Source organism: Maylandia zebra, linkage group LG14 (assembly GCF_041146795.1).
Source record: "Maylandia zebra isolate NMK-2024a linkage group LG14, Mzebra_GT3a, whole genome shotgun sequence".
Taxonomy (NCBI): domain Eukaryota; kingdom Metazoa; phylum Chordata; class Actinopteri; order Cichliformes; family Cichlidae; genus Maylandia; species Maylandia zebra.
In genome coordinates this window covers 25,776,436-25,795,173 of record NC_135180.1, presented here as the reverse complement: position 1 = coordinate 25,795,173, position 18,738 = coordinate 25,776,436, and the positions used below count along the sequence as shown (strand labels likewise).

The window sequence follows — 18,738 nt, the reverse complement described above, 5'->3', positions numbered from 1 at the left end:
AGAACCACCATCTAGATTGGATGGATGGAGATGCGTTTCCAGCAAGCTGCAACCTCACTGTGTGTGAAGAACTTTTGAGAAGACTGTCTGAGTTTGACATTTGCTATGTTTGGAGTGAGATGGCAATGAAAGAGACAGTGGGACAAAGAGAGACACGGGACAAAGCTGAAAAAAAACTGACTGCCATTGGACTGAAAAGTGGGAGAGAAGGAAAGGAGCAGAAGAGGGCTGAGGCTGCTGTTTTAGTGTGGGCAATCAAATTAGGTTAAGGAATCCGGGGAGACAAGCGACTGCCTGGAAGTGGAGGATTGACACAGTGTCCAGACCACCACAAAAGGGGGAGGAAGACAAGCACTGAGGTATGCAAGAGTACTGTTACAAAAATGGAAAGGTGACACCACACAAGCAGAATATGCATTAACCATACTAACACTTCCAAACACGAAATAACTCATGAAGATTAGACAACATCTTAAGCGTGTGAGTCTGTTTATCATCTTGTCCAAGTCACTTAGTGTGATGCAAAGACCAGTGGACTCATAGCACCATAGTTAAGAAATGATCAAATAATAGTAGAGAAGTGTGTAAGAAAGGCAGCTCTAAGAACATGCTCTGCTGGATATGCAGCTCCACAGACATACATTAAACCTGCCTAATAACACAAACACATGTAATGAAAATTAGCTTGTTATCTTTCATCAGTGTTAAAATAGTGTCAATTTAGCAGACACTTGTTATCAAATACTGAATTTATCCAATGCAAAAAAATTGACCCTCTAGGTTGCAGGACAACAGTTTAACTTTTGTGGGAAAAAAGATTCTGGTTTGACCAACCAGTGATCACACAATAAATTTAGTTGTTGATATAGTAAATTGGGAGAAGCTTCCTGCTTGATTGATGCAGCACAAGTAATTTACTGTATGAGGGAAATTGTCTTTTGTGATACTATTTTGAACATGCATTTCTGTTGTCCTGTCAACTTAGTGGGTTAATAGCTGATATGCAAATTAGTTGATCAGTTTTAGATTAATGAAAGGTGATTGAATTCTAGCACGAGTGAATGGGATGTGTTGGAGTTGTTGTGTGTTGAGCGGAGACTCTAAAACACTGAGTTTCCTGTTTTGATGTGTGAGTGAATCCTGTATTTAGATACACAACTCTGAATACGTCAGAACAAACTTCTTTTGTGAAGTGCATGACAGCATGTCACATGTTTTATGATGAAGGGAAAAAAGGAAAATTGAATAAAATAGATCTGTGGCCTAAATGAATGAAGAGCACAGACCTGGTGATTAAACTCATAAGTTAAAGAAGACATTAGGCTTATGTTGTGTGTTGTGCAGCTGATGGTTGGTTTGGAGTGAATCTAGCTGATGATTCTTCTCCTGTTGTGAAGTTGATGAGGAGTTTGTGTCGTGACTTAACAAGGCCTTTTTATTTTGATACTTTCACAGTGCATTGAAAGTTTGGTTTGATAATCTCTGTTATTTTTCATTTTTTATTTTTTTTCAACAGGCACTGATTTCTGTTTGTCAATTTCTAAGCAGATCTGTACGTCGGGAATTAAAAGCGCTATACGACTCGTCGTCGAGAAAACTGTTGAAAGGTGAGCTTCTCCAAAATTAAAATGGGCTCAGGAGAAAGCCACTTATTTGGGACAAAAAGGATTCAGTGAGGAAATCCGATCTAAAAGTTCTTCTTTTTCTTTTGAAATGACGTCATTTTGCTGGAAGTGGAAACTAAATGCGACGACAGGTTCCACTATCAGCAAAGAAAGAATGAATGAATGAATGGAAATAAAAAACAAACTGACTGACTGGTAAAAGCTGACAGGACTTGACCACGACTCAAGGTTAACCTCCACCTAGACAGGACAAAGGGTGGATGAATTTATGTGTTTCCTGTTACAGGAGCAGAAAGATGACAGCAACATTCGAGGTTGCATGACGATTTAACCTGTTAAGTGCCACTTTCTGTGTCTGTGCATCTACCAGGGGTATTATTCACTATCCTGTGTTGCTCACAGAGGAAACTGTGAGAAAGTGTATACATCTGAGTAGCGCTAACATTTGCATTTTCTTTTCTACAGCATTACAGTTCTTCATGTGAATTGATCACATGATTTATACCAGGACAGCTGGTTGATGTTTTTTCTACTACAGGATTTCTGGGTTTATGTGTGAAGAAACTGTGTTTATAGGTTATGAGTGGTGATGCTGTTACACTGTGTTTTTGGGAAAATGTGAAGGTTACTTTGATGATGTGAATAACATGTGAGAAATTTCCTGTGTTGAAAACTAGTGTCACTTCTTTCCACAGTTATGGATGGTTGACTTTATGGTCTTTTTATGGCACCTCTGGAACCTGTTGACCTGCGTCTGACCACGGTCAATGTGTGTTGCTAATGTTTGTTTTTCTATGACTGGATGTAGAGGATTCGGCAGAAGCGGACAAGTGACATGAGAAAAACAAATAAGAGATACGGTGTTTATGGAATAGTTTAAAATGGAGCTCATTTGCTGGCCACCTTTGAGCTCCTAGTAATATATGAGTGGAGTGACTTTGCTTAAGGGAAGTCACTGATTACATTAATGTTAACAGAGTACATGGGATGATCCATGTCTGGGGCAAATTGGGGTAATAGTTGTAATTTACTGATTTGAGAAAACCTGCACATGACACTTGTCCTGCTAGTGCTGAATGCTTATTACTCTTATGATATAATTGTTTGTAAGTGTGAAGTTTGATTTCACTTCCAGATTTTGCTTTCCAGGCCATGATGGTGTGTATGCAGGCTCCTGGCAGAGCCAGGTGTTATGCAAAATACACTAACATTTTTATTGCAGGATTATAGGTCCAGGGTGGTGCTGCTCCAGAGGAGGAGATGCCCTGATGTTACCTGGGATATGATCTAGCTAATCTTTTTCTTTAAGACAGGAATCTGATTTTGATGAGTTGACTCATGGGAGTGTCCATGTGTCAAGAGAAGGGATCCAGGATTAATATGAAACAATGAATTAACATTAAATTTTGTTTTATATAATTTTTGCAGCGATTTGTGTGATTAACAGTTCATTCAACGGGTATTAAACCTATGCAAGTGATGCATCCATGTTCAGATGAGGCTTTGATGGCCTATAAGTGAAGTTCACTGAACTAAGGAATGTGGTTTGATGATTGTTGACATGCTCTCCAAATAGAAGTTTTTCCTCCTAGCAAGGAAATACAGGTGCAGCAGTAATCTCCTGAGAAATCTTCAGAGGCCCAGTGAGAAGCGAGAACCATTCCAGGCATAACTGACAGCCCAGGCAGTGGTTGAGGTCAAAGGTCGAGCTGGTTGGGGCCCATCATGAGATCAGATTTTGGAGCCACAGCAAGGACCATGAAACTGCGTTGGAATGAGAGCTGTGCCAAAAGGGCTTTCCAGAGGCCAACAGAGGAGATTGTGGACAGAAGATGGGCACCTGAAGGATGAGGGGAGCGTGCCAAGCTCCATCGACAGCGCAGAAGGAATCTAAGGATGATATCATGATTCTGTGAAAGCACAGGAACCAGAAGCTATGGTGGTGATGACAGCAGTTTCCTATGAACATCACCTAATGCTGTGTCACTATACTGTGCATACGCTGGCACATTGAAGACTGCTGGGATCATAACGCCAGTAAGATAACTGGACCCAGCACCCTTTCTACAAAGAGGTTTTTCTGCAGAGGATGGACAGTAGAAGAGTCATAAGTATTCCTACCGCAGGATGAAGGCCTGAAGTGAGGTGATGGGGGTTGATAGAGGCCAATTCAAGTGCTTCTGACCATTTCAACTGCCTGCAAAATACCGGAGAGACCCTCCTGGATTTATCAGAGCCACTGCAAAAAGGTCGAGGTCCCAGGAAACCCCAGCACCCTCAAGACAGCACAATAGAGAAATCTCACACTTGATTGTTTCAGTGGTGAAGGGGGAGTGCTGATTGAGCCCCCGTAGGGTAAGCTCGCACTTCAACCTCCAGCCTCTGATCAACTCTAGGGCAACCAAGTGCGAGGCGTGACGGACCTGTGTGCAACCATGGGAAGGTGGACCCTCTTGGTTACCTTGACTACGACGCTCACTTTTACAGGACCCCAGCTGGTGCCGGAAACAGCTGAACCAGGAGGAAGGCAGAGAAGATGGACACACGACAACTCTCACCTAAGGGATATGACGCAAGACCACATCCCTCCGTGGATGAATAATGCCTGGTACCGTTATATCCACGACAGAACAAAAACAGAATCGGCAAATACAGACTGTTATGTCTGTTCCCATCTACCCAGCACGGTAACATACCCCACACTATATGTGTTCCTGGACCAACTCTCAGGGAAGAATTACTCTATGATACTAGCAGAGAAAGGGGACTTTGTGTCCTCTTCAACAACACATGCTGCACTTACATACCAGACGATGTACATTCATCAAACATGACTGATGCCCTGAATGCTGTGAGACAGATCCAGCAGGCCCAAAAATCAGGACTATGTAAGTGATACAAGTGACTGGTTTTCTTGGCTTTACACTGGCTCCTGGTTACAGGTGCTAAAAAGACTACTCATCGGAGTTGGGATATTTTTACTTTTATTTTGTGTCTTTGTAACGTGTATATTGCCATGTATAAAACTCATAATTAACCGCGTAATATTTTCTACTGTTGCTGCATAAATAGCTGTGACAAATGATGGAACCTGTTGCCTGTTGGAACATGAAGACTTTGTGTGATTAATGACGATGTGACAGAAAATGTACAACAAGATGTTACAAACTGGTATCTCACTTAAAGTTTTACTGACAACAGGAGGGAATGTTAATGGAAAATTGTATTTAGTAGTCAGTATAATCTTTTAGTGATATAAGTTTGCATATGGTAAAATACTGCATGTAGTTATTTGTATTAGGAAATATTCAACCATGTATACTTAGAGGCATATAATTAATTGTGTGTGATCTCTAACAGGCTGCAAAGGCTTGGTGTGTATTCCACACTAGAATGCACACCCACATCCTGGGAGCACGAGAGAGGTCATACCTTCTCTTATTGTTTTACGGCAGGATTAACGTAGCTATGTCTGTTTTAGTTTAAGTGCTTCTTTACATATAGATGAACTGCTGGACTTCCTCACCATGTTATTTAGGGTGAGGGGGAGACTACCCTTTCCTGACCAAGTATGTATCATTTGTGCTTTTATGACCCTTTGATCAGCAGGACACACACACACACACACACACACACACACACACCACTGAAGTATAAATAAAGACCAGGGCAAAGCTCAGCGCGAGTCTCTGAGACTGCCCTTGCTAGCAAGAACTCTGTGTGTTTCTCTTCTCTGAGTCTTTACTGAAGAAGTGTTTTAGAATATTTTCCCTAACATTTCCAAAATAAAAGCTATACTATCCGCTTCTTCTGGGCTATATTCTCAGCAGCATAAGGAGAATCATGTGCTAACAGCTGTCTAAATGACTCGGCTAAAGTTAGTAGCATGCTTGTTGTTTTTGTCTTTGCACTAGGATGATGTTGGCATAAATGTGCAGTCATATTCGTTGTGTTCCCACTAGTGCTTTCAGGTTAATCTCGTTGAAATGACCTTAACGCCACAACACGGCAAATCTCCGTTAACGAGCTACCGCAGATCTCCCCGTGCATGGGGCTAGACGGCCAACACGTTAACGAGCTAACTGCGCTAACACACTAGTTCCCACCCATGTAATTGAGCATTGCATGGCACATCCGACATACTGTTTTACTTTAGTCCATGACGCGCTTACCTTCAGGGTCATACGTCACATGAAAACCAAAATAATTCCAAACGCCAGATCTGAATGAGGGTGGGGGAGGTTCAATTTGCCATGTTGCAAGGAGAGCTTAACTTCTGTCTCGCTAGCTTGCCCTGCGCTCTTCCTTCTGACCATGCTGTCTGTGTTGAGCGCTCAGTGGATCTGCGCTCGACAGTGCAGCCTAGGTGGAGTAGTCGAAAGCAGATTCACTGAGTGCTTAACACAGACAGCATCGTCAGAAGGAAAGTTGATAAAATAAATAAAAAATTTTGTATTGTTCATACATATGCGCACCGAACCGAAAGCACTGTATCGAACGGTTCAATATCGATACGAATATCGTTGCACCCCTAATAAATATATATATATATATATATATATATATATATATATATATATGTGTGTGTGACTGGACAAAGCTGGACTGAAAGACAGCACAGAGGCACTAATCATGGCAGCACAAGAACAAGCTCTGAGCACAAGATCCATAGAGGCTGGGGTCTATCACACCAGACAAGACCCCAGGTGCAGGCTGTGTAAAGATGCCCCAGAGACAATCCAGCACATAACAGCAGGGTGCAAGATGCTAGCAGGCAAGGCATACATGGAACGCCATAACCAAGTGGCCGGCATAGTGTACAGGAACATCTGTGCCGAGTATAACCTGGAAGTCCCGAGGTCAAAATGGGAGATGCCCCCAAGGGTGGTGGAGAATGACCGAGCTAAGATCCTGTGGGACTTCCAGATACAGACGGACAAAATGGTGGTGGCTAACCAACCGGACATAGTGGTGGTAGACAAACAGAAGAAGACGGCCGTAGTGATCGATGTAGCGGTTCCGAATGACAGCAATATCAGGAAGAAGGAACACGAGAAGCTGGAGAAATACCAAGGGCTCAGAGAAGAGCTCGAGAGGATGTGGAGGGTGAAGGTAACGGTGGTCCCCGTGGTAATCGGAGCACTAGGTGTGGTGACCCCCAAGCTGGGCGAGTGGCTCCAGCAGATCCCGGGAACAACATCGGAGATCTCTGTCCAGAAGAGCGCAGTCCTGGGAACAGCTAAGATACTGCGCAGGACCCTCAAGCTCCCAGGCCTCTGGTAGAGGACCCGAGCTTGAAGGATAAACCGCCCGCAGGGGCGTGCTGGGTGTTTTTTTTTTTTTTTTGTGTGTATATATTGTAAAATTATGATATTATTTTATGCCATGTTATACCCCTAATCAAAGATTGTGAATTATTATGTAGTTTTAGTTTGCATTATTCTCCTGAATTAGAAGAAGCTGATAACTATTGCATTAGTTAAACTGATTTGCATTACATTAAATTGCTGACTTGTTGTGAATGAATGATATTGTTTTATGATGCATTATACTGCTGAGTTATAAGAAATCTAATTTGTCTGAGTAGAAGAGAACAGAGTGTGCTGGAGTTTTCTGCCCCATTTCAGCAGGAGCAGATAAACAGGGAGCCAAGGTCGTAGCTTAGGCGCTGTGTGAGAGAGAGCATGTGAATGTTTAGGCTTTTTATGATAAGGTGGAGGCACCAGAGGCTATAAAAGTTTGAGCAATGCTCCACCATTTTGAGATTTTGAGGCTGTCTGCATCAGTGTCCATCTCCCACGTGTGTGATCATTAAATCATCGTTTGACTCAACCCGGCCGGACCAGTGTTGTTATTGTGGTTTTTTCTCTTGTCTCCATCCCCAATATTTTGAACCTTAACAATATATATATATATATATATATATATATATATATATATATATATATATGTATGTATGTATGTATATATATATATATATATATATGTATGTATGTATATATATGTATAGGGAACTGTGAAATTACATAAAAGATGAACAAATACAAAAGAGTCGAATGGGTTGTGGATGGGATCTTTAAATGGGGCAGATTATGTTACAGCTGAGGAGCTGAAAGAGTTAAATCCCATCAAATGTTTAAAACCACTTGAAAAATGGCAAAAACTCATGCAATTTCTTGAAAACAACACTTAAACTGAAACATGTTGTTTTACAGCTTATTAAAAGCTTAGGACCATACCTCCAAAAAAAACCACACCCACCCCCCCAAAACAGAAAGTTCCAAACAAGAACTCAGTAATGAGTAACTCCACTGTTATTGTTTTCACTTAATAAAATGTGTTGCAGCATGCTTGATGCAAGCATTTTCATGAGGCGAGTGGGAACATTTCTCCAAGTGGTGAAGACGGCCGCACGGCGGGCATCTACTGTCTGGAACGGTTGTCCATTTTAGAGAACTTCCCTTGCCATCCATCCCCAAAGGGTCTCAAATGGATTTAGATTAGGGAACACGCAGGATGGTCCTAAAGAGTGATGGTATTCTCCTGGATGAAGTCCCTTGTCCTGCGGGCATTGTGTACTGTAGCGTTGTCCTGTTGAAAAACCCTGTCGTTCCTACACAGACAAGGGCCCTCAGTCATGAGGGATGCTCTCTGCACCATCTGGACATAGACAGTGGCTTTTTGATGCCCCTGCACCTCCTGAAGCTCCATTGTTCCACTGAAGGAAAAATCACCCCAGACCATTATTGTACCGCGACCACTGTGCCGTGTCAAAAACATGTCAGGTGGGATCTGCTTGGCATGCCAGTAATATTGGGAACCATCACGACCATGAAGGTTACATTTTTTCTCATCAGAGAATAAAACTTTCTTCCACCCTTTAAGGTCCTATGTTTGATGCTGTCTTGTAAAGCTCAAATGGTCAGTTCTGTGGTGTTTAAGGAGACTAGGCCTTTGAAGACATTTCTTGTTTTTGAAGCCCTTCAGTCTCAGATACCAGCTGATGTTTATGGGGCTCCAATCGGCACCAGTAACAGCCTTAAATTCGGTTGAGGATCATCCAGTGTCTTGGTTGACAGCCAATTGGAGCCTCCGGCTCAGTGCTAGTGAAATATTTTTGGGTCTTCCACTTGATATTTTTGTTCCATAAACCTAAGGATCATTTAAGAAATTCCAAATTACTGTCTTACTGCATCCCACCTCGGCAGCAATTTTTGCCATTTTTCAAGTGGTCTTAAACTTTTGATCAGGACTGTATGATATCTAAGAATTCAATTGCACAATTTTCCCCATTAGACGTGGCACCCAAATCTGACGGTCAGTGCAGGCCTTGTAGGAATTTTTGCCATCTAAATAATGTCACGGAAAGCAATTGTTATCCCATTCCGCACATTGAGAGTTTTTTTGGCTCGTCTCGCGGGGACTTTTTTCATCAATTTTTTCTAAAATTGATTTAGTGCAGGGGTATCACCAGGTTCCTGTGCGTGCTGAGGATGTCCCCAAAACCACCATAATAACTCAGTTCAGCCTTTTCAGGTTTTTGCACATGCCCTTCGGCCTGAGGGGTGCAGCCCAAACCTTCCAGCGTTTGACTAACTGGGTATTGCGCGGGCTCTCCTTCGTTTTTGTATATCTAGATAATATCCTGGTGGCCAACAGCTTGGAGGAACAGCACACCTGCGTCAGGTTTCTTGGCGCTTGGCAGCACATGGCCTGATCAATAACTTGTCTAAATGTCAGTATGGTTTGCCAGTTAAGCCGAGATTAAAGTTGCAGTAAAGTATTGGGATCCCTCGTGTCATCCTTACATACATCCTTACCTCCACAACATGAACATTTCAGATGATTTTATTTAAAATTATTATGGCATTTATTTAAAGAAATTATTAACACAAAATGTATTTGTTCTTTTCAACATTCCTGAAATTATTTACAATTTACCATATAGGTCACTTTAGTATTAAATCTAGATGGTACAAAGCACTATATCATTTCCAGAAATGGCCCACTACATTACATATAAATGCAAATATAATGCCAAACAGCAGTTGTCTCAAGGCCTGTTTTGCCTTTCAAATGGAGCTAAGAGAACGTGGTAGAAGGGAAAGTTTACTCCAGTTTTTTTTTCATTTATTGGGAAAGGCAGAGGAAGGTGTTTATGTACACACAAAATATTGTTCTTATTTTGCTGGTTAAAAAAGAAGATACAAAGTGAACTCCCATCCTTTGTGCTCACTTCCTAATTACCTAGAGACACCCAAAAGACAACCGGCCCCTCTCAACAGTTGAGACAAATCATCTGGGAAGTAGGTAAGCAAAGGAGACTAAACATTGAGTAACAAATCCTCATTTCCTCCTAAGATGGCAGCAACTCTTTCATGAGGAATAACTCTTAACAATTCCCTGTACCACAAAGTAACAGTGGGAGGGTTATCCTTAACCCAGTTAATAAGAATACAATTCCAGTCCAGCAACAATAGTTTATCATCTAGTTTATGCTGCAAATAAGTTAATGCTGATTCTTTTGAAGGTAAACCAAGCATAAAAAATCCAGGGTCCCTTTAGGTCCGATTCGTAAAAATATTGCTGAGTTCTTGAGATATGAAACTTCAAAATCTTTTGATTAGTTTAAATTCCCAGAAGTAATGGGAAAAGGTACCAGTCTGTATTTGACATTTGATACAAAAAGGGGATACATGCAGTGTAATCTCATGCAAAACATTAGGAGCTATATATAGGCGGTGTAAAATTTTGTATTGGGTTTAAGCAAGCGGTTGCAAGTAAAAGTAGATCTAGCTATGGTAATGGCTCCTTTCCAATACTCCTAAGTATATTCATTATTAAGATCTCTCTCCCATTTATGAATAGCACTCATTGTACAGCGTGGAACACATGGTTATTTCAAAGGATTTACTGCATCTTGCCTGTAATGGTGTTAGAGACTGATAAGCAGGCCAGAGTCTGTTTTTTTATCTTAAATTTTGTTGCATTTGTGTACAGGTCTATAACTACTCACTCACATCCATTTCTTTCAGCAGCATAAAACATATCTTGCAGTGTACTGTAATGTTAATTATAAATCCTTTATCAGACAAAAATTACATTTAAATATGCATATACCCAGACTCTGTTATTTAATGTGTCACAGAATTGTAAGTGACTCGTAATGTCTACTAATGTAATATAAATGTAATAATAATAACAATAATGTAAACACAAAAATGGCAACATAATATAAATTGTTACTGTTTTTTTTTTTTTACTTTTAGCTTGTAGTTTTGCCCATGACATGTTTCTTGGTATTTTTTTCTGGCTTAAGTAATATTATGTAACACTTGGGTGCAAAAATACAAATTAATAAGCCAAAAGCTGAAGACAAAATTGCAAATATTTCTACAGCTACAGTGAACTTTCCAGGAGAGCTGATGTATGCTGGGATGAATGTAATCCACACAGCACAGAATATCAGCAGGCTGAATGTGATCAATTTGGCTTCATTGAAATTATCAGGAAGTTTTCTTGCCATAAATGCAAGGATCAAACAAATGATAGCAAGGATCCCAATATTTCCCATCACTGCATAAAAAGCAAACTCAGATCCTGTTTTACATTCCAGAACAATCATCCTATTGCTGTATGTGAACAACGTATGTGGGTAAGGTGGGCTTAAAGTCAGCCATAACACACATATTACCACTTGAATCAAAGTGCAGGAGCAAATGATGACTCTTTGTTGTGCATGACCAAACTTTCCAGCAATTTTGTTGCCAGGAAATGTGGCTTTGAAGGCTGTGACAACAACAATGGTTTTTCCCAAGACACAGGAAATGCAAAGGGCAAATGTCACACCAAAAGCGGTGTGGCGCAGCATGCATGTCCAGACTGTTGGTTGACCAAGAAAAGTGAGAGGACAGAGAAAACACAGAAAAAGAGAAAACAATAAGAAAGAGCTCAGCTCAAAGTTGCTGGCTTTTATCACAGGAGTTTCTCTGTAGTTGATAAAAACCACCATTGTGGCAAGGGAGAGAGAGGCCCCTAACAGGGATACAAGTGTTAGAGCTATACCCATGGGCTCATGATATTTCAGAAACTCAATAGTTCTAGGAATGCAATCATCTTTTCTCTCATTGGACCAGTATTCCTTTGGACAAGGTGTGCAGTCTGCTGCACCTGTTGAGGATAAACAGAAAGGGTCAGTGGTGTATCTAGATGTACATTTGGGATAATAATAAATTACAAAATCTACTTAAAAAAAGCATATGATGCAAGTAAGACATTAATATTTTAAATATTAGCTATATTTAGACACTAAACATGTCATGTTATAATGTACACGTTCAACGTTTACAGGATATACACTCTTGATATGTTTCTGTCTACCTGTTGAGTTGGCTACAGTTCCATCAGCACAGGGTACACAGTCAAAACAACATATAGGTTTTCCCTGAATTTGAGCTTTTCTGGTTCCAACTGGGCAAACATTCGAACACACCGATGTGGGCATCTGTGACAAAAGAAATATTTAAGTATTTTAGAGGCAAATGATTATGTGTTAACAAGAGAATACTAAAGGATAAGATACTAAAAGTGTACTGCATGTAAAAATAGAGAGACATCATGATTACTGTTTTCCCTGTCCTCCACACTATCTTTTCCTCCTCGATGCTGAGCTTGTAATCACCATTTGCAGCAAATGTCAAATGACCAAGTGTCACATGTTGCACTTTTCCATTTATCAACTGCCAGTTAATGGCATCATAAGAAGCAGGAGGATTGCCATCCTCATCAAAAAACACCTCATCACCAAACTGATTTGTGAAATTCACCTTTTGTAACTTTTTACTGACCTAGAAAGGAAAGGATTATGTATTAGGTATGTATAAACGTTCAATTATTGGTTTTGTTCAGACTATTTGAACAATTTAAACTTTCAGTTAAACAATTTCTCACCTCCTTGGGCTGAATTTCTGACAGGTTTAAACATCGCTTTACTGTTTGTGCTCCAACTGGTTGGCAGAATATCAGCTGATGCAGAGCATGTGCAGTAGCATAAACTGCTTTATAGACATTATAAGTCACTCTGAGCTCTGTGACATTGAAGAAATCATGCTCGGAATTCATTAATGTTTCATTGCCTGTACATCTTTTGGTTGTGTCCTCAGTAGCTGCATGTACCCCTGGCAAAACAGGTGTGCAGCCCACGATAATCTCCCAGAAATCCTTCACGAAAGGTGCATTGGGATCTGTATAAGGACTAATACTTGTAAGAAAGTGTTTAAGTTTAGGAATAGCCATCTTCTGCATTACAAATCCCAGAGTTCCACCAAAGGATCTATGTATTTCAGGTGTGGATGGTCGAGGTGCTGTTATCCAAGCCACACAAGAAATCCACTGAATTCCTGTAATGTTCTGGTTCACAATCTCTTGCATCAAAGGATAAAAGTCACCTTCAGAAGAATAAGCTAAAATTACTTTGACAGATGACTGTTTTATTATTTCCACAACTTCTAGAAATGTATCTCTTGTGTACGTGCGTAGAACTGATGCAACAAAAGCAACACAAACCCCAAACTTTTCAACCTCCTCCTTAAAGGCAAGAATTCCATTACGTCCATAATCATTGTCTGACTGTATGGCTCCAATCCACTGCCATCCAAAATGTTTGACCAGTGCAGCCAAAGCTTTTGCAAGGTAGTAGTCGCTGGGGATTGTTCTAAAAAATGTAGGATATTTAGTTCTGTCACTCAGACAAGCACACGTTGAGGAGTAGCTGATCTATAAAAGAGAAAAAAAACACTGAAACAGTGTGCATGCAACAATACATCATACAATGCCAAAACATCAAATATCACTTAGCATCATAAAACATACAACTTTATCTCTTACTATTGGCATATGAAATGGTCCAAGAATTCCAGCCACAGCTATTGACTGAGATGACCCAGAATCTGCTATGAGGGCAGATATAGCTGGAGGGCAATGAGAAGTCGCACTTGCCTCCTCTGCTCCACTAGCCAGCGTTAGAGCAGCACGTAAAGTATTTGTAGAAGATGCACAAGAGTTAAGGATCCTATAGCCAAGAGATATGTTTGGAAGCAGAGCAGGATCGTTGTTGATTTCTTCAATGGCAAATATCATTGCCTGTGTCCATCGATAAATTCGCAGGTCAAATCTAAGGACATTTTAGTGATTGATACAAGTCATAAAGTAACCCAGCCATTGCTTCCCATGTATGTAAAGTACAATGTCAAGAATGAAAACACAAATAAACATACATGCATGATATATGTAAAAGTTTGTGTTAAATCATACCCTTCACACTGCACTTTAGGCGGCTCCTTATCAAATGTAGAGGTGCTGAGTATCTGTTTGATCAAAACTGGGAAGATTCCTCCGATCATTATGTCACCTTCCTTAAACAAACTTGGCATATCAAACCTGCCAAAAAGTTCACAGCCAGATACTGTGTTCGTGCTGAGAACACACAGAAATAGGAGGATACCTCTTTGCATGTTTGCACTGCATTGCCATATAGGCATGAGAGCACAGTTCTTATAACAACAGTATTACATGTAGTCAATGTGCTATAATTTCCCTAAGGCCTCAGTGATCTTAGATTGGCAAACTTGGAATCAGGAAATTAATGCTCTACACGTATTGTTAAATGTCAGTAAACTATCTTGTATCGAAAAGTGTCTAAAACTACTTTTGCAATGCACATTAATCATAAAGAAATTTGAAAGGGACTTTAGAAAACTCTTTAGCTAGGTAATGTACAAGTTATCCATAGTCTTTCAGTTTTTCAGTTTTTCACAGACAGGGTAAATACAATTATTGCCCCTATAAGTAGATTAATTTAGCTTTAAATGATGAATTATTCGTTTTGATTTTGCTTTTTAAAAGTTAAATTGCATTACATTTTTGTTTTTGTACACAGAACTATCTATCTATCTATCTATCTATCTATCTATCTATCTATCTATCTATCTATCTATCTATCTATATGTATGTGTGTGTGTGTTTGTGTGTGTGCGTGTGTGTGTCTATACTGCATGAAAAAAAATCTGTCGTGATTCATTGGCAGCATTATTATTAAATTACAATTTTGTGTAATCTATACCTTTGTGCCCAGAGCGTTCTCACTCCCGAGGCGTAACATGTCAACGTTTTGTCACGTCCCGCGGCGTTCCTGAGGAACGCGAAAGGAGACCTTCGGCGTTCTTATGGTACGCGGCGGGTTATGGCTGGGATCCAGTGCAATGACGCTTCCGCGGTAATAGATGTTCCAGCCCTGTATTCCAGCCCTAAACCTAACCTTATCCCTAGCCCTGACCATAACCTTATTCCTGACCTTAACCAGGACTTTAATGAAGTTAAATAGCGTGTTTCTAAGCGATTTGAAGAAAAAGAGCGAACATGTGTAGATTCAGTCCAGACGGTTCTCATATTTCCTCTTTTTTCCGAGGTCGTCATTTAGGAACGTGGTGGGTAGCCGAAAACGTAATATGGTGACGATTTGTCACCTAGCGTAAAATGTTACGCTTTGGGAGTGAGAACGGGTTGCAGTGCCAATTCCTTGTCTCATAACAGATCTTAAAGGCAGCGATAAACGATTTCAATAGATATATTTAATAATAATAGCAATAGCAACTGGACAGGCAAAACAGAGAAGCAAAAAAGTTCTTTTTTTTTCTTTAGATGGACTTATTCATCATATAATGAATTTTGAGGTTTGATGTGTTGCTTAGTAACATGATCACATGATTTACACATATTTTTAATATAAAGGCTGCTGTAAAATCAGCCAGAACGATCTAGATGTGAGTAACACATACACATAAATATACATATATATATATATATATATATATATATATATATATATATATATATGTGTGTGTGTGTGTGTGTGTGTGTGTGTGTGTGTGTATAGGGAACTGTGTAATTACATAAAAGATGAACAAATACTAAAGTAGGGGTGGGTTTTTATAATCGATTTATTGATTAAAATCGATTCTGGCTTGGATAACATAAAATCAATTCATTAAAATCCTGAATCAATTTTTTAATATAAATTTATTTTGCCCGAAATGCCAGAATCTCAGGTGAAATCTCACAAAATTTCAACCACCACCAAACAGCTAAGACAGTAAATGAGAGCAGGAACACGGATTCTGCACAAAGACTTAAACACACAGCGTGACCCGCGGATCAGAATCAGTTAGATGATGCCTTTCTCACGGTCGGGGCTGAAAACCGACAGTTTGCTGATTCTGATCTGTCGGCGGGTCCGCGCTTTGTGTTCACGCCCTTTATGCGCTGATTCTAAAGCTGTTAGTTTGAATTCTCTCCAAACAATATTGACCGAACCAGCAGCAAAAGAAGATCCAAACTATGCTTCACATAAACATTGTCATGTATTCACTCTTAATTTTACTGTTTTGCTTCGACCACGATGCACAGCTCTCTCTCTCTCTCTCTCTCTCTCTCTCTCTCTCTCTCTCTCTGTACTTCAAGAACAGTTTCCCGTCTAAAAATCTGTTTTCTTCATTATTCGCTTACTTGTTACGCACAAGACTACCGTTGTTTACAGCGCTGTCGGCCGACGTTTTTTTTTTTTTTTCGTTTTATATACTTCCATCCATCCATCTTCATCCGCTTTGTCCGGGGCCGGGTCGCAGGGGCAGCAGCCTAAGCAAAGCAAACGAGACCCTTATGGAAAGGACACCGAGGGAACAGTTTACCCTGCCCAGGATAGGGTTACCGGGGCCCCGCCCTGGAGCCAGGCCCGGGGAGGGTGCCCGAGGGCGAGCGTCTGGTGGCCGGGCCTTAGTCCATGGGGTCCGGCCGGGCACAGCCCGAAGAGGAGACATGGGCCCATCCTCCCGCAGGCCCACCACCCGCAGGAGGCGCCATAGGGGTCGGGTGCATTGTGTGCGTTTTATATACTTCCGAAAAGAAAACCTAATTTCTGCCGTTCAATACTGAACAAATTTAAACTTTTTAAAATTATGCAAAATGCAAAATGCTTAGCCCTGTCTCTAATAAAACCGCTGTAACTTCAGATTACAATCATGTGTTGATTAATGGTTTTCTTTCGTTTTTGATGTACTGCAGAATATTTTTATAAAATCCCAGGCCAGGAAAATCACCTTCATGTTGACACAAAGGCATCTGCTATGATGCTCACACCTTTGATAAAGTCTTGCGTGTGTCAGCTTCCTTTTTATAGATACAAAAATATGTAAATGTACTGATCTGAATTATAATATTTCTGTCAAAATTTCCCAGATTCAAATTGAATAGAATCGAATTAAATTGAATCGTGGATCGAATCGATTCGGGACCTTGTGAATCGGAATTGAATCGATTCTCGAAATCAGTGACGATACCCAGCCCTATACTAAAGAGTCGAATGGGTTGTGGATGGGATCTTTAAATGGGGCAGATTATGTTACAGCTGAGGAGCTGAAAGAGTTAAATCCCATCAAACGTTTAAAACCACTTGAAAAATGGCAAAAACTCATGCAATTTCTTGAAAACAACACTTAAACTGAAACATGTTGTTTTACAGCTTATTAAAAGCTTAGGACCATACCTCCAAAAAAAACCACACCCACCCCCCCAAAACAGAAAGTTCCAAACAAGAACTCAGTAATGAATAACTCCACTGTTATTGTTTTCACTTAATAAAATGTGTTGCAGCATGCTTGATGCAAGCATTTTCATGAGGTGAGTGGGAACATTTCTCCAAGTGGTAAAGACGGCCGCACGGCGGGCATCTATTGTCTGGAACAGTTGTCCATTTTAGAGAACTTCCCTTGCCATCCATCCCCAAAGGGTCTCAAATGGATTTAGATTAGGGGAACACGCAGGATGGTCCTAAAGAGTGATGGTATTCTCCTGGATGAAGTCCCTTGTCCTGCGGGCATTGTGTACTGTAGCGTTGTCCTGTTGAAAAACCCTGTCGTTCCTACACAGACAAGGGCCCTCAGTCATGAGGGATGCTCTCTGCACCATCTGGACATAGACAGTGGCTTTTTGATGCCCCTGCACCTCCTGAAGCTCCATTGTTCCACTGAAGGAAAAATCACCCCAGACCATTATTGTACCGCGACCACTGTGCCGTGTCAAAAACATGTCAGGTGGGATCTGCTTGGCATGCCAGTAATATTGGGAATCATCACGACCATGAAGGTTACATTTTTTCTCATCAGAGAATAAAACTTTCTTCCACCCTTTAAGGTCCCATGTTTGATGCTCTCCTGCAAAGCTCAAATGGTCAGTTCTGTGGCGTTTAAGGACACTAGGCCTTTGAAGACATTTTTTGTTTTTGAAGCCCTTCAGTCTCAGATACCAGCTGATGTTTATGGGGCTCCAATCGGCACCCCTTTTGATCAGGACTGTATAATAACTAAGAATTCAATTGCACAATTTTTATGGATCAATTTACAACAATCCTACAAATTATTCATAGTTCACCATGTGGGCTACTTTATCATGATATCCAGATGACACATTACTAAAGTCACTTCATCCTTTCCAAAAATGGCCCACATTTACAATTTTACATGGACCAGTTGATGGTCACAGTAAATTTTTGAGCAAATAAATAACATAGAGAGAGTTTTTGAGGTTTTCTTTTACTTATATTTCAGTTTCTGCCTAAACCTATTTTGCTGTTCAGAAGCTCAAAGAGCATCCACTTGGGTTTATTTATTTAGGAAAAAAAAGAGGAAGGTGTGTAATTAGGGAAATTTTATTCAACCGCCAACTAGAAGTCGCACAATATTTGCAGCAGGGCTTTAATGAATATTTACTTATACAAAAGTAAATGTAATTTCATTTCATTTCAGGGAAAAACAACCTCTAAAAACAACAACAACAACAAAAAAAAAAAAACGCTTTAGCTCCATGGTGTTTAAATTACCACAGTTTTTCACTTTTCAAGGTCACAGACAGGGGATATACAATTATTGATAGTATAAGTGGAGTAATCTTGCTTTAAATTATGATTTATTCTTTTTCCATCTGATTTTTCAAAGTTACATTGCATTACATTTTTAATGTTGTACACAAAAGCCTATTTCTCTCCATCACAAGCTATCTATTT

General features: G+C 40.2%; 1 protein-coding gene across 1 annotated transcript; it reads right to left on the bottom strand.

The window, feature by feature from the left end:
- Positions 1–10,890: 10,890 nt before the first annotated feature.
- LOC101465913 (extracellular calcium-sensing receptor-like) lies at positions 10,891–14,026 on the bottom strand. The gene is made up of 6 exons (XM_076892041.1): positions 13,938–14,026; positions 13,512–13,797; positions 12,828–13,400; positions 12,350–12,472; positions 12,006–12,129; positions 10,891–11,789 (listed from the first exon to the last, which is right to left on the bottom strand). The coding sequence occupies exons 1-6, from the start codon at positions 14,024–14,026 to the stop codon at positions 10,891–10,893; spliced, it is 2,094 nt and encodes a 697-aa protein (XP_076748156.1).
- Positions 14,027–18,738: the final 4,712 nt, after the last annotated feature.

What these genes read in the sequence shown, in the direction of transcription:
- LOC101465913 (XM_076892041.1), bottom strand. Translation starts at nt 14,026, where the DNA reads ATGATCGGAGGAATCTTCCCAGTTTTGATCAAACAGATACTCAGCACC. An exon ending in AGGATTTCTGGGAGATTATC is followed by an intron (nt 12,473 to 12,827) that starts GTGGGCTGCACA and finishes TTTCCTTTCTAG; the next exon opens with GTCAGTAAAAAGTTACAAAA. An exon ending in AACTGTAGCCAACTCAACAG is followed by an intron (nt 11,790 to 12,005) that starts GTAGACAGAAAC and finishes CAACAGGTGCAG; the next exon opens with CAGACTGCACACCTTGTCCA.